We start from the raw sequence: 22,268 nt of genomic DNA on the forward strand, positions 1-22,268 counted from the left end.
ACACACACACACACACACACACACACACACACACACACACACACACAAGATTCTATTACTACTGAGAAGACAGCAATTAGAGACATATGTACCTACCTCATATGTACATTTACCTGTTAACCTTTTTAGACTCCACATTGTATTTCTTGAAATTTGGAAAAGTCTCAAACAATTTTCAAAAAATGCATTTTTATTCTTATCTTGAATTCAAAAGCTGGAGAACTGGCAAAATGGAATCATGCTGCTTTGTGTGTGTGCCATATGTGTGTGCATGCATGTGTATACCTATGTCTTTTATATGTATGTATGTATGTGTGTGTGTGTGTGTGTGTGTGTGTGTGAATGTATGTATGTACGTATGTATACGCCAGATATCCTCAGGTGACTTCCCCAATCACAAACCCTTTAGACTGTTCTGCTTCCTGGCACTGAGGTTTCAGGAATACTATCATATCAGCTTTTTACTTAAGTATCGAGAATCCAAATTCAGGGCCTCGTGATTGCACTGCAAACTGCTTACTCACTAAGCCATCTCCTCAGCGCCCTCATCCTACTTTTTTGCACTAACTACAAAACACTGCATTTGTGTACTTCTTGGTGAAGGTGGTACAGACAGAATCCAAAAATCGAGAACCTTGGCCTCTAAGTAGATAGGCTGTTTTTGCTTGTTTTGTAAATATTGACCAAATTCTCATATCTTAAAACTTTGAGTAGGATAAAGAGGGAAGGAATTTTGTGTCTTTGGGTCTGTAAAAACCTGTGTTCATCTGAGTTACCTGGCCTCTCCAGCCATTTTATCCATAAAGCAGAAGTAATGACAGCCTTTGTGTGGAGGCTGTCATAATTATTCATTTATTTATGTGCAGTCGTGTGCCACTCACATAATCAGTTTTCTCAAATAAAAGTGGGGAGCAGAAGTAATTTCAGCATTACTATGACTACACTTTAAAACTGATGAGAGAAGCCGGGCATGGTGGTACACACCTGTACTCAGTACCCTGGAGGCTGAGGCAGGTGGCTCTTCGTGAGTCTGAGCTGTAAGTTCCTGCCTAGTGAGAGCTGCATAGTGATACTCTCTCAACAAACATTCTAAGACAGAGACAAACCAAAATGCCAGTATCTTAGTGTGTTATTGCTGTGGAGAGACACCATGACGAAGGTGACTCTTATAAATGAAAATATTTAATTGGGGCTGGCTTTACAGTTCAGAGGTTTAGTCTGTCATTATCATGGTGGGAACCATGGCAGCACGCAGGCAGACATGGTGCTGGAGAAGGAGCTCAGAGTTCTACATCTTGCTCTGGAGGCGACAGCAGGAAGCAGTGTGCCACACACTGGGTGCAGCTTGAGCATAGGGGACCTCAGAGCCCGGCCCCACAGTGACACACCTCTTCCAACAAGGCCACACCTACTCCAACAAGGCCATACCTCCTGGTAGTGACACTCCCTATGGACCAAACATTCAAACAAGCAAGTTCATAGGGGCCATTTCTATTCAAACCACCACAAACAGTAAGAAGAAATATCAAATAAAAGAAAAGCAAGTTCAATATAATCTTTAAATGTAAGAATCATTGTCAGGAAGTGGTGGCACATGCCTTTAATCCTAGAGTTCCATGGCAGCCTGGTCTACAGAGTTCCAGGATAGTCAGGGAAGTCCTGGCTCAGAAAAAAAAGTAAGAACTACAAAATAATTATTTTATAAGAATAAAATAAATCAGAAATGCAAATATTTCTAAACAGTAACAAAATATAAAAACGTGCATAGCAATGGCAAATACCAAATTCGGGACAGGCGCTGGCTCTGAGAAGCAGCGACAGGAGGCCCTGCCCCAGTAGCTGAGCACAGTGCTGTGTCACAGAATTTGCAGTCACTCATTGCATTTTGACATGGAATTATTGTGGAGTAAGGTCAATATTTGAGGTAGTGAATGTAAGTACATGGGTCAGTAAGATAACTGCTACCTTGAAGGTTAAGTTTTCCCATACAACTCTCAGTCCCTGGATGAAAGTAAACACAAGAAATGCTTTCTGAACTGGAGGACACTCTCCCCACTCAGGTTCTGTTAACCCTGGAAGACAAATTGTCGATGATTAAAGAATTTCATTTCATTATACTTTAGCCAAGCTACTCAGTTTTTTTGTTGTTTTTGTTTTGTTTTGAGACAGGGTCTATTGGTGTACTGTGCAGCCCTGGCTCTCTTAGAACTCACTGTGTAGACCACAATAGCCTTGAACGCAATAGAAATCCACTGCTTTTGCCTCTAGAGCTGGGATTGAAGGCATGAGTGACAATATCTTGCGTTTTTGTTTTGTTTTGTTTTTAAAGACAGTGTCTTTGTAGCCAAGACTGCCCGCAGTTTATGGGATTATAAGTATGTACAATGAGGCCAGGTTCTGTTGTTCTTATATTTTATTTATTGTGGACACGTGTATCTAAACAACGTTAAACAAGATGTAATGCCAGAAGTTACTGTTTTCTGTGTGGTTTGTCATGAACTATCTAAATAAAGCTCTTGTCATACGAACTTTTTATGTGAAATAACTCACCAGTGTGAGTCTTTTAGTAATGCACATTGTGGACAGTTATTCAAAGCCCACTTTCTTCTTTAGCTCAGCAAATTGTTAAAACTCACCCACCTTGATCTGAGCATGAACCACTTCACTTCCATCCCTCTTGCTGTGTTGAACATGCCTGCCCTCGAGTGGCTGGATATGGGAAGCAACAGCCTCCAGGAGCTTCCTGACACCCTGGAAAGGTAAAGCCATCTAAGAAAACTAAGGAACAAACCAAGCTAAGAGCCCATGAGTAATCACAATAGACCCAACCAGTTTGAAATTCATTCTTTCAGCAGACCCTTTTCCTTTATTCCCACTACGTAAGAGAATTTGGGGAGGGAGGGGCTAACTGCTTCCAAGACCTTAACAAGACCCTGCAGCAGTAACACCACTAAATAGGGCACACCAGGCACTTCTGTTGGGCGACAAAAGCATGAGGTGACGTTTATAGCTGTGCATTTAGAAAACTATGAGAAACATGAAGTATAAACGTTCATTTCACTTCTGCCAATGAATGAAAGCTAGTCTTAGTGAATTCCCTGATGTAGTTTCCCTGGTGGGTTAGAAGGAATGAAGTCTGTTAAATAAATAAATGCATTTTGTTAAATGTTAAGTACTTATAATTAAGTAAATAATTTAATTAAGATAATTAAAAATCAAATGTTAATTATTACAATACGTTGAGGACAGCTTTTCATACTCGAGATGACTGATTGCAGAATTCTAATTTTCCAGAATGCAAAGTTTACATACATTGTGGCTACAGAGGAATGAAATCACACACCTACCAGAGACAATCAGAAATATGAAAAACTTGGAGACTCTTGTTCTCAGCAACAACAAACTACAAGATATTCCAGGTTGCATGGAAGAAATGGCAAATCTAAGGTAAAAGGGTGTTAGAGCACAGCCACACTTAGTCCTGGAAAAAGGTTCTGACCAGTACATTTGTGTTGTGATTTATATGACTTCACACACACACATGCACACACACACACACACAACCTATTTTTGTGTATGGTGTCTGTGCATCGCTTGTGTGCCTGCTGCCTATGGAGGCCGAAAGAGGGCACTGGATCCCCTGGAACTGGAGTTCCATGTGGGTGCTGGGAATAGAACCTGGGTCCTGTGGAAAAGCAGCCGGGGCTCTTAACAAGCTATTTCTCCAGCTCAAGAAAAAAAATTTTTTTGAACATATCTCCCAACGTTGGAATTTAATAATTTCATGAATGTGATTCATGTAACACCAATATAGCTTATATAAAAGTAATTATTGACATTAAAACAATACTGTGATTTCCCAGTTTAAAGAAATGTCTTTTGTTGCTGACAATATTATGAAAAGTCTCTTTATATTGCTAATACAATATACAATACAAAAACCTTTGCAACACAAAAACCAAAAGAATAAAATAGTGATCATTTTCCTTCTTAATAACTATAAGTAGGAACAGGTAATTATTTTAGCCTATTGAAAGCACTTTTCTTTCTTTCTTCCTTCCTTCCTTCCTTCCTTCCTTCCTTCCTTCCTTCCTTCCTTCCTTCCTTCCTTCCTTCCTTCCTTCCTTCTTTTCCTTCTGTCTCTCTTTCTTTTTGCTGCTTGTTAAAACTCCAATAAAACTCCCCGAAAGAGATACTGCTTCTTCTAGTAAAGAAATTTACAGATTCTTGGATATATTAGCTCCCAGCAAGATAATCTGTTATTGAAACCAGTTAAAAAATACTAAGTCCATATGCTGTCACTTGGTCTTTTCTCCACATGTCAATGGTGCCTACAGCAACACTGTTTTCTGGTGAACTGCTAGGTTTGTCAACTTTCGAGACAATCCTCTGAGACTGGAAGTGACACTGCCTCCCGGGGACAGCTCCGACGGAGAAGAGGAACAGGAGTTATTTGGACTTCAGTTCATGCATGTGTACATACAAGAGTCACGGAGAACAGGTATGAGACCTGAGCAACACAGATGCAATGATTTTAAAGAGAATGTGCACACAATTAAGTCCTATCCTATCATTCTTTTATTGTATTTGTTTTTGTTTTCTCTGTGTAGCCTTGGCTGTCCTGGTCTCACTCTGTAGACCAGGCTGGCCTGAAACTCACGGAGATCCACCTGCCTCTGCCTCCCTGAGTGCTGGGATTACAGGCATGTGCCACCATGCCCAGCTTCTTCCCATTCCTTAACGGATTTCTCATCCTGTGTTGTCTTTTCCATCAAATTGTGGTCATTTGGCCAACACTGAATGGGGGGAGATGATTTTTGATTCTGTTCCTAATTCTGATAAGTACTAGGAGAAAAGCTGTAAAGACAGCATTTCAAATGAAGTACTTCTCCAGCTGAGCGCGTGCGGCACGAGCAATGGAAGGAAACGTAGTTCTTCTTGTCTCTCTCTGCACATACACATCTCCAGGGGCAACTGCCTTTCACTGAGATACAGCTAGAGCCTCAGCCTAGGTCTGAATTACTGAATTTTATGTGTGTGGGTATTTAGCCTGCATGGATGTCTGTGTGGCATGTGCACACAGTGCCTGATACGGATCTGATGCAGGGTGTCAGACCCCCTGGAAGCAGAGTTACAGAACTCAGCTGCCAGGGTCCTGTGGAAAAGCAACCAGTGCTCTTAAACACTGAGCCACCTCTTCAGCCCCTCAGATTTGCTTCGGAAAGAATCATTGCCTTTGTTTACCAACTGGTGGACATGTCAGATTGAGCGGGAACTGACTTCCTCACCATTCTGCTCTTCTGTAATCTGCAAGTAATAATTAAAAAATAATTTGGCCTGGGATTGAAAAATATTGAGAACCTGGACTTTATTCAACACACAGAACATGAGGCATAATATACAGATTATAACCACTTAATCTCATAATTTAGAATTAAACATTTCTATAATCAAGAAAAGTTTTAAAATAAAAACAAAACCAGAGGAAAATGCCAAAGAGCACTATCTGTTTAATACAAGCAGTGAAATAATGGTATAGAAACAGAAACACTGGCTTTGTTGTTTGTCTGTTTGCTTTGGTTTTTTTGGGCAGGGTTTCTCTCTGTAGTCTTAGATCCCTTTGTAGACCAGGCTGGCCCACTGGCTTTGTAATTAATACAAATGTAAAAAGTTATGGATTCAAAAGGAAGATTTTCGCTCACTTCATGCACCAAATAGTTATTCTGAGAAGGAGTGCAACCAGAGAGAAGAGGGACAACCTTGCCTCTAGGAGAATCCTCCCCAATGTCCAGAGGATGCTTAGGAATGTCCACTCAAGAAGAAGCCAGTGTGAATGACAAGCTGGGGAATGATCAGCAACAATGCTCAGTTTGTGGCCTAGTTTTGGAAAGGAGAGGATACAGTATCAGTCAAGCAGGAGATTGAATGGGTAATTATGGAAAACAGTGTTTGGGGCAACTGGATGGTAGTCCCCTGCTGGGGGATGACATACTGAAGCTGGCTGATGGACAGGATGAAGAGGGAGAGGCTGAAGCTGAGTGAGTTTGATGTACCTGTGGGACATGCATGATACAGTAACTGTGAAGGTGAAGTTCAAGGGAGCTTGCTAAGCATGAAAAGCCTGGAAGTCAAGAAACTGCAATTTAACACTCATTAGCTCACATTAACATTCTTATGTGAGGCAAGAAAAAAACAAGGTTGGGAAAACAGTAATCTTCTCTTTAGGCTAGCATTTGAACGACAAACTTATTTCCCCCTAATGTACTCAGAATGATTATGAGAACATATAATTAAAATGGCTCATAGGACTGTATCAGTATAATTCTGGGGTGTGAAACACAATCAAGATTATGCCCACTGTAGAATATTTGTTATTTCTGGGCATAAATTTTTAAATGCTACGAAACAGATTTTGTGACACAAATAACATTTATGACATAAGGACAATTTGTTTTTGGTTGTTCAAGACAGAGTTTCTCTGTGCATGCTTGGCTATCTTGCACTCACTTTGTAGATTAGGCTGGCCTCAAACCCACAAAGATCTGCCTGCCTCTGCCTCCTGAGTACTGGAATTAACAGTATGTGCCATCATATGAGATTAAACTAACGCAGAAAGGCCAGGTATTAAAAATGTGTTTGGCTTCTTAATAGCCCTGAGTTAATGTTTGCTTGGGCACAGACTACTTATTAGTTATCTATGGCCTACATGTGAAGTTTTAGTTTCATTATCTAATTTGCATTTTAATCCAAATTACTTTTCCTCCTGGCATGAATACATGCCTTTAATTCTAGCACTTGGAAGGAAGAGGCAGGCAGATCTCTGAGTTCCAGGTGGCCAAGGATTACCAGTGAGACCCTGTCTCAGGACACATAAACAAAAACAAATTATTTTTCCAAACATGAGTGAACTTATTTTTTAATAGTTACAGTTATACATAAAAAGGTTTATAAAAGATATAAAAGATAGAAGGTACCTAATTAACTTTAGAAGCTATATGCAACTTTCAAATTTGATTTGTAATTTATGTTTACAAACAACATTCTTTAGAAGTTCGCACTAGATCATTATCTAACAAAGACCTTAAAAGTAAAAAAATTATTTCTCCTTTAAAATCATCTCTTTGGTTTTGGTGTCACAGACCGACTCTGAACATATGAACACAGGTACAGCTCTGGAACTGCAAAGGTGATGACATTTACCAATTCCTGTATTTCTAAATTTGTCTGTGTCTAAGTAAATTACAATTATTCTTTTGAGACCTGTATTGAAATAAAGCCCCACACTTAGGTTGATCCTTGTTACAAATTGGCACTGGTTATTATAACTGGAGCTTAAAAAGAAAAATATCAATTCAAACCAAAGATAAATTTACTAGATCAATGACAAAGAGTTCATACTGTAATTATGTGCTGATGTATTCTATGTGTTTCAGATGACCATGTCAACTGTCTGACTCAAATGCCAATCTCCATACATTCTGATGGATAAAGTAATTTAAAGAGACCTGCTGAAAAGGAATACTTTGAGAACCTGCTGAATATTTTTTGTAACTATAAATATAAGTTAAAAAGAATTTAAATGTCTTTGTTTGAGGAAGACAAACGTGACATCCATGTTTCCTTCCATTAATGAGTTGTGTCCTATGATGACAGATGAGTTGGCACAGCAGTTAATAATACATTTTCCAGAGACACCAACGGATCTGTGTAGTACTGTAAGGTAGGACTGAAGCCTTTCTGCTGTAAATACTGGAGTCGGCCTTGGTCAATCAGCAGTTTGCAAAGATGTCCTATTTTCTTCTTTTCTTCAACAGTAAGAATCCTACATTAAAAAAACACACAAAAAAGTTAAAGTTTTGTAAAAGTTAGTAAGAAGTTTGTTCACTGCCATTTACTATAAAGCTGTTATCGAGTCACCTGTATACTAGCTGCTACGTCTCTTGCTTCCCAGACTTTTCTTTACGCTCACAAGTAAAATGTTTTAGCTTACTCTAAAATTATAAGTTACATTTTCTCGACCAAATTATTGATAAGTAATCTGAAAACAAAACAAAACAAAACACTTTCTATACTTGATCTTAGCTAAAAGACCAAGAAGCAACTACTTAATTTCATTTTCTCTGGTTTCTCTTGCCCAGGGTCAAAAATATTAAATAAAAATTCTCAAAATGAAGCCCTGGTAATGCCACTCTGAGTAGCATGGTGAGGAACCATGTGTCACTGGACGCCTTCCTAGCTGGGGATGAGCCTCTCTGCCAGCATATCCACACTGAGTCACTCACTCACTCGTCACTGTGCAGCCTTCTTGGTTATTAGGGTGACAGGCGGTAACTGCAATGCTAAGATGTGAGGTTTTCTCTATCTAAGGTTCCAGGCATCTGTGGGAGGTCCTGCGATGTTACCCACAGGGGCCAATGGTGGGACTAGTTTACGATAATAAAATATCTCCCCTTCAGCGTGGTGTTTTTAAAAGCCATCACTTACCCAGGCAAACTATCAGTGCTGCCGTCTGTGAGTCTATCTCCTCCATCATCGTGCTCCTCATTATCATCATTCTGATCATCTTTTCTCTTTGTAGAAACATCTGAGGCTTCCAAAGATGTCCTCATCCCACATGTTGCCCAACTACTCATTCTCTGGAAATAGTAGAACTCCACTGCCCCAAGGCCTAGAGCCTTGAAATACTCTTTGCCCACATAATGCCTCCAGTCACACCTGTGGTGACAACAGAGGGCAATGACAATGCCAGCCACAGGGGTCTGTGTCTCTGGGACATTTTTTTCATTTCCTTCCTTGACCAAAGTGTTACTTTCTTTTTCTGTTTCATCATTCTTTACTCGTTTGGCTAAAGGTTCTTCATTCTTTTCCTCAAACCTGGCAGCGTAGGTTTCAATCAAACATCGTAATGCAAGATCTGCAAACAAAATCATGCAGCCCCTCAAAACACATCTTTAAAAGTGAGTATTTTTCTCATTTCTTAAACAGTATGGCTAAACAAAACACAACAACAACACAAAACAGCAAAAATCTACTTAGCTGTAAACTGTAACAATTCTATCAGATATTATACATTTTTCTCAAATTTTCCATTTTAATTTTCTAGTGATTTATTTTGCATAAAGAGTACTTCCAAATAAAATTAAAGCAAGCTTAAGTCCCATGACTTGAAAACCTTCTGTTCAACTACTGGCATTGTCTTTCATTTCTTCTATCTCAGCTAAAGTTATGAGCGTAAGAAACACCAAAGAAATGAAGTAAGGTAACTTCACTTAGAATACTGACCCATGTTCAAGAAGGTAGTTTTTTGGTTTTGTTTCTGTTTTGTTTTGAGATAGGTCTTGTATAGCTGATGTTGATCTCAAACTCCTGATCCTTCTGTTTCCATCTCCTGGTGTTGGGGTTACAGGTATGTGTCAGCACACCTGGCTAAGATGCTAGCATTGAAAAGCAGGTTGGTCACATCAAATAGTGATGAATTGAAGTTGAGAAAAGGGGACCCCACTCTGGAAAGCAGACTGAATAGCTTTCCTGTACATTGGCATTTGCTCAGCAAATAGTTGCTGAATGCTTTGCATGTATAAACAGCAAGGATGCAATGATTTAAACTGCCATATTATGGGCTGAAGAGAGAGCTCAGTGGTCAAAGCACTTGCTGTTCTTGCAGAGCAGCTAGGTTCAGTTCCCAGCACATACAGGTTGGCTTAAAACTGTCCAGGAGATCTAGTTCCACAGGGTTCAGCACCCTCTTCTGGCCTCTGTAGGCGCTGGGCATGCATGCACTACATTTCTGCGCATTCAGGCAAAATAGCCATAAACTTAAAATAAATAAAAATTTAACAACAAAATACGCCCTCCAAACTGCCATACTGGCAATATTGGGAAGATCATAAATATATGCTGTAAAACTTTTATTTTCTCTGATTAGATTGTCATATCATACTCAGTTAATTAACAACAAATGCTATTCTAAAATTTGTTACCCTATGATATAAAAATGAATGTAATTTATGTGATGTTTTTACTAAATTGCACAAACAAATATTACTGGTAACTATTATTTGGATAAAGTAATAGTTAATTTGGTAATTTCAGTCTGTCTGGGTCTCTCTATCTCTGTTTTCTTTCTCTCATGAGAGGATGGGTCTCATTTTATGTTGAACTATGCATGAACTCAAGTAATCATTTAGCTCAAAGTGATCCTCCTGCCTCAGCTTCCTGAGGATCTGGGAGTACAGGTGTGCCACTTTACCCATGTCTATCAACTATTATTTTTAAACAAAATATATTTGTTTTACTTACTTAAACATTTGACTTAAACATAATTTTAAGACGTGAGAATAATCAGAAGGATTAAGTTATTTCAGAAACAAAGAGAATATTAGCAATCTAAAGCTCTTTATTAGTGACCTTAAGGGCCATATTCTTAGAAGGTACAAGAAAACTGGTGGCCAGGATCATTCATTCAAATATTCACTGAGTCCCTCTTATATAGCAAATAATGTATTAGCATATACACTGTTCATGAAAAAAGTCCCAGCACAGCAGAGTAATTAAATATATAAGCAGATAATTAAAAAACAAGAAAAAGCTATGCAGAGCATATCCTGATGACACTAAGGGGGCTCTAGAAAGGTGGAGAAAGCTGAGCTCAAGGATGAGTAGAAACTGCGCCAATTTTTGGAATGGTTGGAGCAATACGGCATTTAGGAAAATAGAAATGGTCCACACTGGTCACCTGTAAACCCAGAGGCAGAGTGACTGGGAGTTTCAAGAAGGGGAAGGATACAGCGTGTCACAGATGGGTCTGAATATTAATACTTCAAGCACAGGGAGCAGATAATGATGGAAGAAATGGCACCGATGAGGGAGAAGTACTAAGAGAGGATGCTGAATCTCAGGAAGAGAAGGCACATGCAGAAGAGTGTAAGGGGATTCTCACAGTGCACATCAAGGGGAGAGCGTATAGAAAAGCGGCCACTGTAGGGTTAAGGTTTTATGAAGCATGGGTTAGAGGGGAAGAGCCAAAAGTATGTGCTTCCCTCCCAGCCCAGGGTGAAACTGGTTTACTTTAAAAAGCTTTTACATGGGTTAAGTGAGAGTCTAGATAGCCCTGTGGTGGTGGCCATCCAGGCTACACTCAGTGTGTTTGTCTAGAGGTTACTGTGTGTACCTCTTACCTGTTGCGACCCCACACAGATGCTTCCCAATTCCTACCACAGGCAGTCTTCCTTCTCTTAGCACAGGAACCCTGTCTGAGATAAAAGGAGGTAAGAATTAAGTTAGCTTCCTTATGATACAAAGTATTAATGTGTCCTTCCAAAAGGAGGGTGTTTAGAATCTTAGAACTTTAGGGATGAAAGATGTGAAAACAAGAAATTCTCACAGAATCCAATATACAACCTAAGAATGTCTGTGTTTATATGACACAGAAAGGTGTTCAGCTAACAAACAAATCTCCCCTGCCTCATTATGTAGTACTTGCTGGTCTGTAGTCTGGGTGATCCTCCTATCTCAGCCTCCCAAGTACTGGAATTACAGGAGTGTATGCCATCATACCTGGCTTCAGCTAAGCAACAGGACACACAATGATTTATTTACAGATGCTTGGTTGCTTCTCAAGACTAGATTAAAATTAACAGATAATTAATTTTATATAGTAAATGGATAATTAAATGTTCACATCATTTTCTTTTTAAATAATATGGACGCACACTTTTAATCCCAGTACTGAGGGGGCAGAGGCAGACATATCTCTGTGAGTTTGAGGCTGACCTGGTCTACAGAGTGAGTCCCAAGACAGCTAAGGCTGCACAGTGAAACTGTCTCGAAAAACAAAAAAGAAAACAAACAAGCAAACAAGCAAAACTAAAAGAAAAATGTTGGAAGAAGTACAAGGAAAAGGTGCTACAGAGAAGGACTGAGGGGCACGTGTGTGTGCACTTGTGTTCAAGTGTGGGTGTGCATGCATGCACACATGTGCATATGCACGTTATTTCTTTGTGACAGAAGTTCTGAGGGCCTGTATTTTATACACAAGCTACCAGAGAACTATCTATTTCCTTTAATCATTAGACATATTCTCTAATGTCTGAAGGCTAGTTTGAATACTCAAAAAGTTAATTTCTTTGAGACAAGATGTCACTATGCAGCCCTGGCTGGCCTGGGACTCACAGAGATCTGCCCACCTACGCATCTTGAGTACTGGGATTAAAGGTATGCACTATCATACCTGCCTTAGTCAAAAATAATTTTAAAAGAAAGCAATTTATAAGGACATAACAAACGTTTTGAACTTTCTGCATATCATACTTCACTTCTAGTTGATAAAACAAAACAAATTTTCAGGTTTCAGCCTTAGCTCCACTTATTTAAGTTACGTACACTGGTGTTAACATAGCATGGTTCCATGAAGACAGAATTCTAAGTGGGCTCCAGAGTCGGAAATGTCTGCTCTTCTGTAAAGCAATGGAAGTTACACAACTTACTCAAACACAAGTGTTGAATATCAATTTGAAGTCTTTCAAACACTGAGTTCTTTTTTCTGTGTTTACCATCTACCTGTAAAAATAGAACATTACCGAATCAGCACTCTCCTATGAAACTGTTTCTATTTGTTTTCAAAATTCAGAGTTAATACACTAAATTTTTACAGTTAAAAAGAGAATGAAAAAACTTAAAAGTTTATGTTTTTGGATAAAAAAAATGACAACACCCATCTTATAAGGCTAGAAATTTATCGATGATTACTATCACATCATTTCTCTTAACCATTACAATTCCCAGTCCATTTCCAAAGGAATCAAGGTTACAGATGTTAAGTGACCACGGCCACTGTCTTTATCAGCCCTGGTTCTCCTGTGGCTCACTCTTCTTACTCTCTTTAAACATAACCATTTTAACCACTACACCCACATGCCTGTGAATATTAGTCCAGCTTTCTAAAAATCATCAGAGACTCCTCTTTCACTGCCACACTTTTTTTTTCTTCTTGACAGTGCTAGGGATTGAAGCCAGGACCTTATACATGTCATGCAAGCACTGAGCTACAGCCTCAGCCCCCTCTTAAAAGTTTTTTTTTTTTTCTTTCTTCTTTTGGTTCTGGCACTTGAACCTAGAGCCGCAAAATATGTACCACTAAGCTATACCCCCAGCCCTCAGAAACATGTGAACAGGAAACTGAACACATACAAAACTAAACTCATGTTTTTCCTTCTGAAGAGCACCCTGTGTCCAATTAAGCCAGAAACCACCCCAGAGTACCACTCTCTCAAAATCAATGAATAATAAATCAACAAGTCTTATGGCTTTCAACATTTTAGCATTTCTCATTATTTTCCTTTTTTCTACATTCCACTGAATGGCCTTCACTCTCTGGTATATTTCTTATTTACATTATTGAATGAAAACTTTCATATTCTCAATCTTCCTATTTTCAGACTAAAACTCTTTTGAAATAGGTTAACAATGTTGCTGGCATAGTGTGGAGGTTTGAATAGGTATGGCCCGCCTTACACTCCTGTGTTTAAATGCTTGGCCAAAGGGAGTGGTACTATTCGGAGGTGTGGCCTTGTTGGAGTAAGTGTGCCACTGTGGAAGCAGGCTTTGCAGTCTCTCAGTGTGGACTACAGTCTCCTGCTGCTTGAGGATCAAGATGTGGAACTCTCAGGGCCTTCCCCTACACCATGTCTGCACGCTGCCATGCTTCCCTCCATGACGATAATGGATAAACCTCTGAACTGTAAGCCAGCCCCAACTAAACATTTCTTTCATTAGAGCTGCCATGGTCACGGTGTCTCTTCACAGCCCTAACTGAGACAGACAGCTTCTAAAAAACATTTTTGTATGTACACCATCTCTGTATGGTACATAAGGAGGCCAGAAGATGGTGCTGGATCTCTTAGAGCTGGAATTATAGAAAGCTGTGAGCTGCCTAATGATGCTGTGAACCAACTCAGATCTTCTAACCACTGAGCCACGTCTCTAGCTCCACAGAAAATTTAAAAATCATTAAAAAAAAATTCCTCCATGACAACTCACAAAGCCTGAGGTTACTTTTCTGTCTTCAAGTTCCTGCAGCATTGGGTACTGTTCATTGATATAACATACTTAGATATAGAACTGAAATGCTGTGTGGAAGCTTCTTTGAAGCAAGGACCAAATCTTCACAGTGTCTCTAACACAGAGCACGGTAAAGCATACAGCAGGAGACCTTTCTAGACCAGCTCTCTTTCCTGGTTCATATTGCTACATTCTATCTCACACCATATATTTCCATCACACAGAAATGCTTCCTTTGTTATTTCAGGCATTTGGTTCTACTGTTCTTATTTCCCAGAATGCTTCTCACACCCTCTCTAGAAAATGCTAATTGATCTTTGAAGATTGATCACAGGCACCACCTTTTCTGCATGATCATTACTCCCTGTAATAAAGCCTAGCATGGCACGCTCTGTAGACTGTCCCCCTAACTAAATGTTTTACTTACACATTTACCTAGCTTTCTGTTCTAACACATGTAAGAGACCAGCTGCCTTATCAGTATCTATCTGATATATAATGCACCTATCCTGGTATCCAAGAAAATGCTCAAGAAGTACTTAATGAAGGAAAAGCCTATCAGCAATGCAAATGTAAGGTTAGGATGTGGCTTAAGTCCTAGCTGAATCTGGTTCTGTTCACAGATTTTCTTTTGTCTCTTTTTTTAAACAGACTTTCTTGTCTCTGCAAACAATCTTAAGAACTCAGATCATAGACCATCAATATTTAAATTTTAAAATCTTACCTTCAGTTTAACAAGTACAATTAGAACCAAATAATAATAATAATAATACCAAATAATAATAATAATAATAATACAAATAATACCAAAAAGCTACAATCAAATACATAAAAAATAAAATTTATTTTAAGAGAGATGTTCCTATCTTTTTTTCCTACAGAAGAAGAATGTCTGATTATTGAAGTCTTACAATGGCTTTACTCACCTTGAATCTTGTTGTCACTTTTTCTACCAGGATGAAGTGAACGTTTTCAGCATCTTTTAAAGCAATATCAACCCAGTGAGATAATTTCCCTTTTCCTGCTCCAAACTCAACAAAGCATCTTCTTGGACCAAGTAACTTTAATTTTTCAACGTTACCTAAAATAGAAGCCTGCAAACTCCACAGGGTTATTTTATAAATTGGAGCAAAGATTTGACTCACCTGGGAAAACAAGGTCATCTCTATATAAGGCAGAAGGTTTCAATGATCATTAATGAATGGCTAACAAACCTTTTCCCTTTTGCTTCCTTTAAAATAATACTCTGTATTCAAGGTCATATCCATGCCAAAATTTTTATTTTATGTTCAAATATAATTTTGAATGAAAGTATTTTGTTCACTAAAAGAAACTAAGTAATTGTATTAAAAACAGAATGCTAGCTTTTTAAATTGATTTTTTCTTTTCTTTTTTTTTAAGATTTATTTATTTTTTATGTATATGTGTGCTCTATCTGTATGTATAGCTCCATGCCAGAAGGCGGCATCAGATACCAGTATAGATGGTTGTGAGCCACCATGTGGTTGCTGGGAATTGAACTCAGGACCTCTGGAAGAGAAGATAATGTTCTTAACTGCAGAGCCATCTCTCCAGCCCTCATATTGGTTTTTCAAGACAAGGTTTTAATTTTTTTAATTTTTTTTTTTTTAAAGACAATTTCTTGAATGTAGCTCTGGCTGTCTTGGCTGTAGACCAGGCTGGCCTCAAACTCAGATCTGCTTATCTCTGTCTCCTGCGTGTTGGGATTACAGGTATGTGCCACCATGCCTAGCTAGAATGTTGCCTTTTAAAAAATTATTTTTATTTATTGTGAGCATACATACATGTGTATGCCTGTAGAAGTCAGAGGACAATCTGCAAGAACTGATTCTCTCTAGGAAGGTTCAGATGATTGAACTCAGGTCATCAAGCTTGGCAGCAAGTGTTTTATTTGGTGAACCATCTCATTAGCCCAGAATGTTAGCATTAAACATATGAACAAAGGTGGAGTGATTGTGGTCTAAACATACCTGCTGCTTCAGGTGCTTGACTGCACAATCACCATTTTTAGGGTCATTAAGGGCATCATGTAATGCTGGATGGGACAAAATGTGATCTTCAAGTGTAGAATTCAAGCCTGTGCCAAAAAGAACCATGATAGTTTAAGCTTGGAAACATGAACTATTAGACTCTGAACAACAGAACAGAAAGTATCAACTCATATGCCACCTAGTACTTCTCAAATAATTGAACTTGCAACTTCAGGCAGACTTACCTTCACATGCTTTCCTCAATTTCTTAATTAAGTTTTCCAACTGCTCTTCAGATAGAGAAGAAAATGGAACCTATATACAAAAATAAAACTAAATAATATAGCCAAATCATGCCTTAAAGCACCATGACAGAGAGTGAGTAGAAGCTTAACAGCTGGGCAGATCCCATGGCAGTTGATGTGCTTCTTCTGGTAAGACTTCGTTCCTAGGTTGCCTTGGGAACTGCCCAACTGTGAAGGCACCACCTCTGCCATGGTACTTTAGCTTTTTTTGCTCCTTCAGGGTCAAGAAGTCTGGGCTTAGTTAGCTCACAACACAGCCATATTGCAGTTTATTATGGGACATAAACTTGCCTCAGAACTAACCGTCACTAACAATGTAGTTCTATGGAAAAATACATCCTAAAGTCAAAACAACAGATCTTTCTAAGCAAAAATGGAGGATAGTCACTGTATATGAAGATAGCTATAAATACCACTTGGAGTTAAGTATTAAATAATGCACTTACTGGAGGGATGCCTCTGAGGTTAAGAACACTGGCTGCTCTTCCAAAGGTCCTGAGTTCAATTCCCAGCAACCACAAGATGGCTCACAACCATCTATACCGAGATCTGGTGTCTTCTTCTGGAATTCAGGCAAATACTGTATACATAATGAATAAATCTTAAAAAAAAATAATGCACTTACTAGCTTCTCAGGAATTTCTGTTTCATCCTTTAATCCTGCATTAATATCCTGAATAAAGAAATCCTTGACAAAAACAAAACCATAACATAGTGTTAATATGAAGCTCACAACAGGTAAACTAAGACCTGCCTCTCTTTTTCCTCTTCCTCCACCATGACCCTTCTCTGATACACATTTAATCAACAAATGTCACTGTAGACCCACTACCATGCTGACTGGCTCCCATCAGGTGCTGGGATCACCGTGGTATACAACAGAAGAGACAAAGGGATCTTCTGGCAGAGAGTTGTATAACGGAGCATTTACAATATTAAATTTTCAGCTGTAAAAACATTCATTAAAGTTTTTAGCTGTTTAGAATAGACTGAGGATCATGCTAATTTCGCCTTATAGAGTTAAAATAAAAGAGAGTATATACTGCTGAGGATGCTGCCTGACCCTAGACAGACAAAAACACAGCTTTCTAATGGTGTAAGTCTGATTTATTTTAAAATATTTGCTAGAAATTGAAAGTAAAAATGTCCTGTGACATTTAAACTAACATAATGAGATATTATTAGTCCACCTGCAAGGATGGACCTTGTGGAAAAGAGCAAGTCAACCCTGTCCAGTAGAACTTTCTGTGATGATGGGGATGCTCTAAATCTTCCCTAACTGACATGGTAGTCACAAGCTGTGAAATATGGCTACTGGGGCTGAGAACTGCATTTTAAATGTTATTTGGTTTTAGTTAACTCAAATTCCAGTAGTCACATGTAGTTAGTGGCTACTCAACTGTATGGTATACATGCAGAGGCACAAAATAATATTATTTCTATAACTCTTGCTTAAAAGCATCTCCTGTGAACACTTACTAGGTACAGTTACAGACTTTTGTTAAACAGATGTCAAAGGCTAACATCTTGATTATGTGAGGATTTCTTTTCTTCCTTATTTCCTTCTTTTCCTTCCTTCCTTCCTTCTTCCTTCCTTTTCTTCCTTCCTTCCTTCCTTCCTTCCTTCCTTCCTTTCTTAGACAGGGTTTCTGTGTAGCTCTGGCTGCTGGGTGTCCTGGAACTTCCTCTGCTGACCTAAAACTCATCAACCCACCTGTTTCCCAAGTGCTGTGATTAAAGCCGTGCTCAACTGTGTGAGGATATCTTTACTGATATGTTTAACAAAGAAAACTGGTAACTGAGTGGAAGAGGTAAGGCTGTGGTTATCACTGTGTTTTGTTGAGGGACTTAAAAAATATAACAGAAAATTAGCTGTAAGTATTATACTTTGATGTTTTGGGGGGTTGGTCTATTGCTATGTACACAAATGTTAAATTCTGAGCCCCAGGAAGCAAGAGGCAGGTGGATGTCTGTGAGTTTAAGGCCAGACTGGTCTATAGAGTGAGTTCCAAAACAGCCAGGACTGCTACACAGAGAAACCCTGTCTAAATAAACCAAAAGAGCAAACAAAACTAACCAACCAACCAACCAACCAAACAAAAAAACCCAAACCGGGGCTGGAGAGATGGCTCAGACGTTAAGAGCAGTGACTGCTCTTCCAAAGGTCCTGAGTTCAATTCCCAGCAACCACATGGTGGCTCACAACCATCCATAATGAGATCTGGTGTCCTCTTCTGTCATGCAGGTGTACATGCAGGCAGAACTCTGTATACACAATAAATAAATAAATCTCAAAAAAAAAAAAAAAAAACACAACAACAAACCAAAACCAAACAACAACAAACAAAACCACCATCACCAAAAAACCCAAACATGAGAGCTTGGGATACACATTGTAAAATGGTTCAGATCATGAACAAATGAACATACTTCTCATTTTGTATAGTTACCCATCCTCACTCTATTCCATTTTGTTACCAAACAGAAATCTGAATTTTTAGCTCTTGTTTGGGTGAGCAGTGTGAAGGACTCATGTGGACTGGTGCTAGCTCTAATTCACTATCTCTAAACTGAGTCTGAATCTCAGAGATGCCCAGCAGTTGTTCTTTACAACCTTAATTCTAAACGTTTACCTCTGGTCTCTTGCTGCACTGTCACCCCTCTCTATCAAGCTATCAAGCTGGGTGTGGTGGCATTTGCCTATCATCTTAGCACATGGAAGGTAAGGCCTAAGAAATTTCTGGGATGAATTGAAGACCAGCCTGAGCAATACAGCACAGTTCCCTATCTCAAAAGCAAGTAAACAACCAAAAATATAACATGAAAAAATTATTCTGGGCTGATCAGGTGGCATACACCATAAATCTCAGTACTTAGGAAGGCAGGCAGGAGTGCCTCAAGTCTGAGGTCAGCCTGGGCTACACAGTGAATGCCTGCCTTTAATCTAGCCAAACAGGCAAAACACCAGTATGAACAAGAAAAGAGGAGGCAGGAGAAAGAGAGAAGAAAAGTACAGCTACCAAATGAGAACTTAGAGACATTTGCCAAATTCAGTCTGCATCTTATAATATTAAGTAGTACACACACACACACACACACACACACACACAGATATCGCATACCACACAATTCAAATACTTACAGGCTTTGGCTTCTCCCTTGAATTACACTTTTTCAAATGTTTTGCTAGTTGGTCTTCATATACTGTGCTAAATTTAAGGAGAAAATTTGTGATATAGAAAAATCTTAAATGAGCCTAGTGAAGTTTACTATTCCTAATACATCACACATACACAGAACCCCCCCCCCCCAACACACACCCCAAATGACAACAAAAAAACTTATCTGACCCCATACTTACTGTTTTGGATCTAAAGGACACAAGATTCTTTTCCGAGCATTTTCTTCCTAATAAATTAAAAGGGATACATTTATTTAAATATCAGGGTGAGAAAACTTTAATAGGACACAATGAAAAATACACACGATCAGTTTGTATAACAAACAAAACAAAACTTTATTTTTTCATTATAGCTGGCTTCTATATAAATGAACAAATACTGTTTTGGCCTGCTTATGTAATTTTGCATCAGAGATAAACACCGCTAAAAATGGGTACAGTTATTATATGCACCACTAAGAAAAGATATTAACCACTTACTTCAGATTAACTAGTAACAGTATGTAATATTCATCATGTAAAAATAATCTGTTGAAGTATGAATATACCGGGTTTAAGTGGCTGAATTGTGCAGACTAACATACTCATTACTTATATACTGCTCTTTAAATTGATTATAAAATGTGTATTATCTCTAACTTGTTAAAATATGGGAAAAATCTGGGCATGGTGGAACAAGCTTTGAATTTTAGCTCTCTAGAGGCAAGGTACACAGATCCTGAGTCAAAGGCCAGCCAGGGTTACATATTGTGACTCTGTCTCAATAAATATAGAAATAAGATATGGTAGAAAGTATGACATGAATAATGAGGAATGCCATTAAATAATTTAGAATGGGAAATATTCACTGGCTTTGCAACTCTTCAATATGCTAGCTACAATCTTTCAAATTATACACGTTTAACTATAGGCACTGGGAGAAAAGAAAGAAAAATAGTGTTGGCAGTTCTATCCTACAGATCCTATGAACATGTATGAAACATGATGGCACAATTATTAAAGCCAGAGGGCAGCAGGACTGCTTAAGTAAGATTCTCAGCTCTATCTATTAGCGGCTAACACTATGGCCCTAGGAGGGACTTACTGCCTTATGTGAAAGATGAGAAGAAAGGTATGACTTACTTCCTAAGGTTTGTGCAAATTGAATTTTTAAAAGCAAAATAACAACGCTGTTTAGCCTGGTGCTAGCCATACAGTACAAGTTGGACAAATATTTACTTTTCATTTTTTTCTCAATTATTTATTTCAGCATGTTCATGAAGTTACGCACACTGCATTTTAGGGAAAGTTAAGAAATTTTGTTTTTTGGAAATTAATGTATATTATTTATGCTTCATGTACAGATTTTTAAATTTTAATTTCCAGTTTGATTCTTTGGTGGAGACCAGCTACTTAAGAGGCTGAGTCGGAGGGAAATATAGCAAGATTACTGTCTCAAATACAAACAGGAAAATTATTTTTCAGGGAAGTAGGACTCTATTCTAACTTGCAAAGCTTACTCACGGAGCGTACACACAGACAGACACATACACACAGAGAAAGCATTTTTAAATTTTATTGTTTGAGTTTACAGTGTATATCAGGTAGTACTGCTTTTGAGATGTCTTCTTTTTTGGTGTAGAGGGAAACCAGACTGTCCTGTGATTTGTAGGTTAGCAATGTCCCTGTTCCTGTTCTCTATCCACCAGAAGTCAGTATTTTGCACTTACAACCAAATTGTCTTATGACATTACTAAGTGTCTTCTGGGGGGTTAAAAAAATGCACTTTGCTTTCAACTTTAAGGTTAGTTATGTACGTTAATTTTTTCCCCTTCTCTGTCCCAGAATAATAATTACAAGCTCATAAGGTGCTTCCTAGAGAGGAGAGTCAAAAAAAAAAAAAAATTCGAGTTTCTCCCCAGTGAACTCACAAGCGGTTATCGTTCATAAAACAATAATCAGAACCCCGTTAGTAAAATCTAGTGACTGCAAACACTACTCTGTAAAAATAATCACTTCCCATGAGGATGGAGGAAGAGTGGAAGGATGAGTGTACAGATCTCTGAGACAGCATCTCAGGCGGCACTTTTCTCAGTACAAGAAAACAAAGCTCCTCAGGAGGGCTCATCCCGGCTCCCTGCAAAGGTCAGAACTGCATTTACTCAAGCAAAAACTGCAGCATCAACGGGACAGAAGCAGAAACCTGTCAGAGAGGGGCGAGGCGGGGTTCCAGCACCCACAGACCGGGAACTCAGTTCCGACTCTCAAGAGGGTAGGGCGATACCAGACCTCCGAGGCTCCAGCGTGTTCACCACAGAACCTCTTCCCCGCGGCCACCACCATCTTGCAGAAGCGCTTCTTCTTTTCCACAAAGTAGCCGCATCTGCCCTCAGCTGGAAAACCGGTCGCGTGCGAGGTCAGCGCAGGAGCCTCCATAACCCAAGGTCCTTTAGGCTGGCGAGCATCCGGCACGCAGCCCAAACCTGTCACTCTCCTCCGGTCCCTGAAACGCACCAGCTCAAGGGGGCGGGTCCACCACGCAGGCTAAGGACAGGAAATTACGTCATTACCCGGGCGCGTTCGGCCCCTGAACCGGAAGAAGGTGATGGTGGCTGACGAGGTCCAAACCTCCTTCGTTCCCTGTGTTTCTCATTTCCCCTCCTCCTCCGCGGGAGCTGAGCGCCAAACTCAAACTCTGTCAGGACCGGGAGTTCTTGTAAGCTGGTACCGAGGGTCAGGCCTATAGGGCATTTT

General features: G+C 39.2%; 2 protein-coding genes across 5 annotated transcripts in view; one reads left to right on the forward strand and one right to left on the reverse strand.

The window, feature by feature from the left end:
* The window catches only part of Lrrc39 (leucine rich repeat containing 39), a 15,147-nt gene extending 7,638 nt beyond the window's left edge, over positions 1-7,509 (forward strand). For 2 of the 3 annotated variants that reach the window (XM_055628153.1, XM_055628154.1), the window contains exons 5-8: positions 2,614-2,759; positions 3,295-3,447; positions 4,365-4,501; positions 7,434-7,509. In XM_055628153.1, the coding sequence (XP_055484128.1) occupies positions 2,614-2,759; positions 3,295-3,447; positions 4,365-4,501; positions 7,434-7,489 (492 nt within the window). In that variant the 3' untranslated portion in view covers positions 7,490-7,509. Of the gene's footprint in view, positions 1-2,613; positions 2,760-3,294; positions 3,448-4,337; positions 4,502-7,433 lie in introns of those variants that run through there. The other variant, XM_055628155.1, reaches the window with a different exon arrangement.
* Positions 5,358-22,039, reverse strand: Trmt13 (tRNA methyltransferase 13 homolog). Of its 2 annotated transcripts, XM_055628150.1 has the most exons (11): positions 21,804-22,039; positions 19,716-19,762; positions 19,497-19,563; positions 16,980-17,042; positions 16,295-16,364; positions 16,050-16,156; positions 14,985-15,152; positions 12,486-12,558; positions 11,178-11,252; positions 8,485-8,914; positions 5,358-7,822 (listed from the first exon to the last, which is right to left on the reverse strand). In XM_055628150.1, the coding sequence occupies exons 1-11, from the start codon at positions 21,948-21,950 to the stop codon at positions 7,642-7,644; spliced, it is 1,428 nt and encodes a 475-aa protein (XP_055484125.1). In that variant the 5' UTR covers positions 21,951-22,039; the 3' UTR covers positions 5,358-7,641. The 2 variants fall into 2 exon arrangements, with proteins under 2 accessions (XP_055484125.1, XP_055484127.1); XM_055628152.1 differs by lacking the exons at positions 5,358-7,822; positions 8,485-8,914 and adding an exon at positions 8,943-9,434.
* Between the last annotated feature and the right edge of the window lie 229 nt (positions 22,040-22,268).

This window comes from Psammomys obesus, unplaced genomic scaffold (genome assembly GCF_907164565.1).
Source record: "Psammomys obesus unplaced genomic scaffold, mPsaObe1.curated_primary_1811, whole genome shotgun sequence".
Taxonomy (NCBI): Eukaryota; Metazoa; Chordata; class Mammalia; order Rodentia; family Muridae; genus Psammomys; species Psammomys obesus.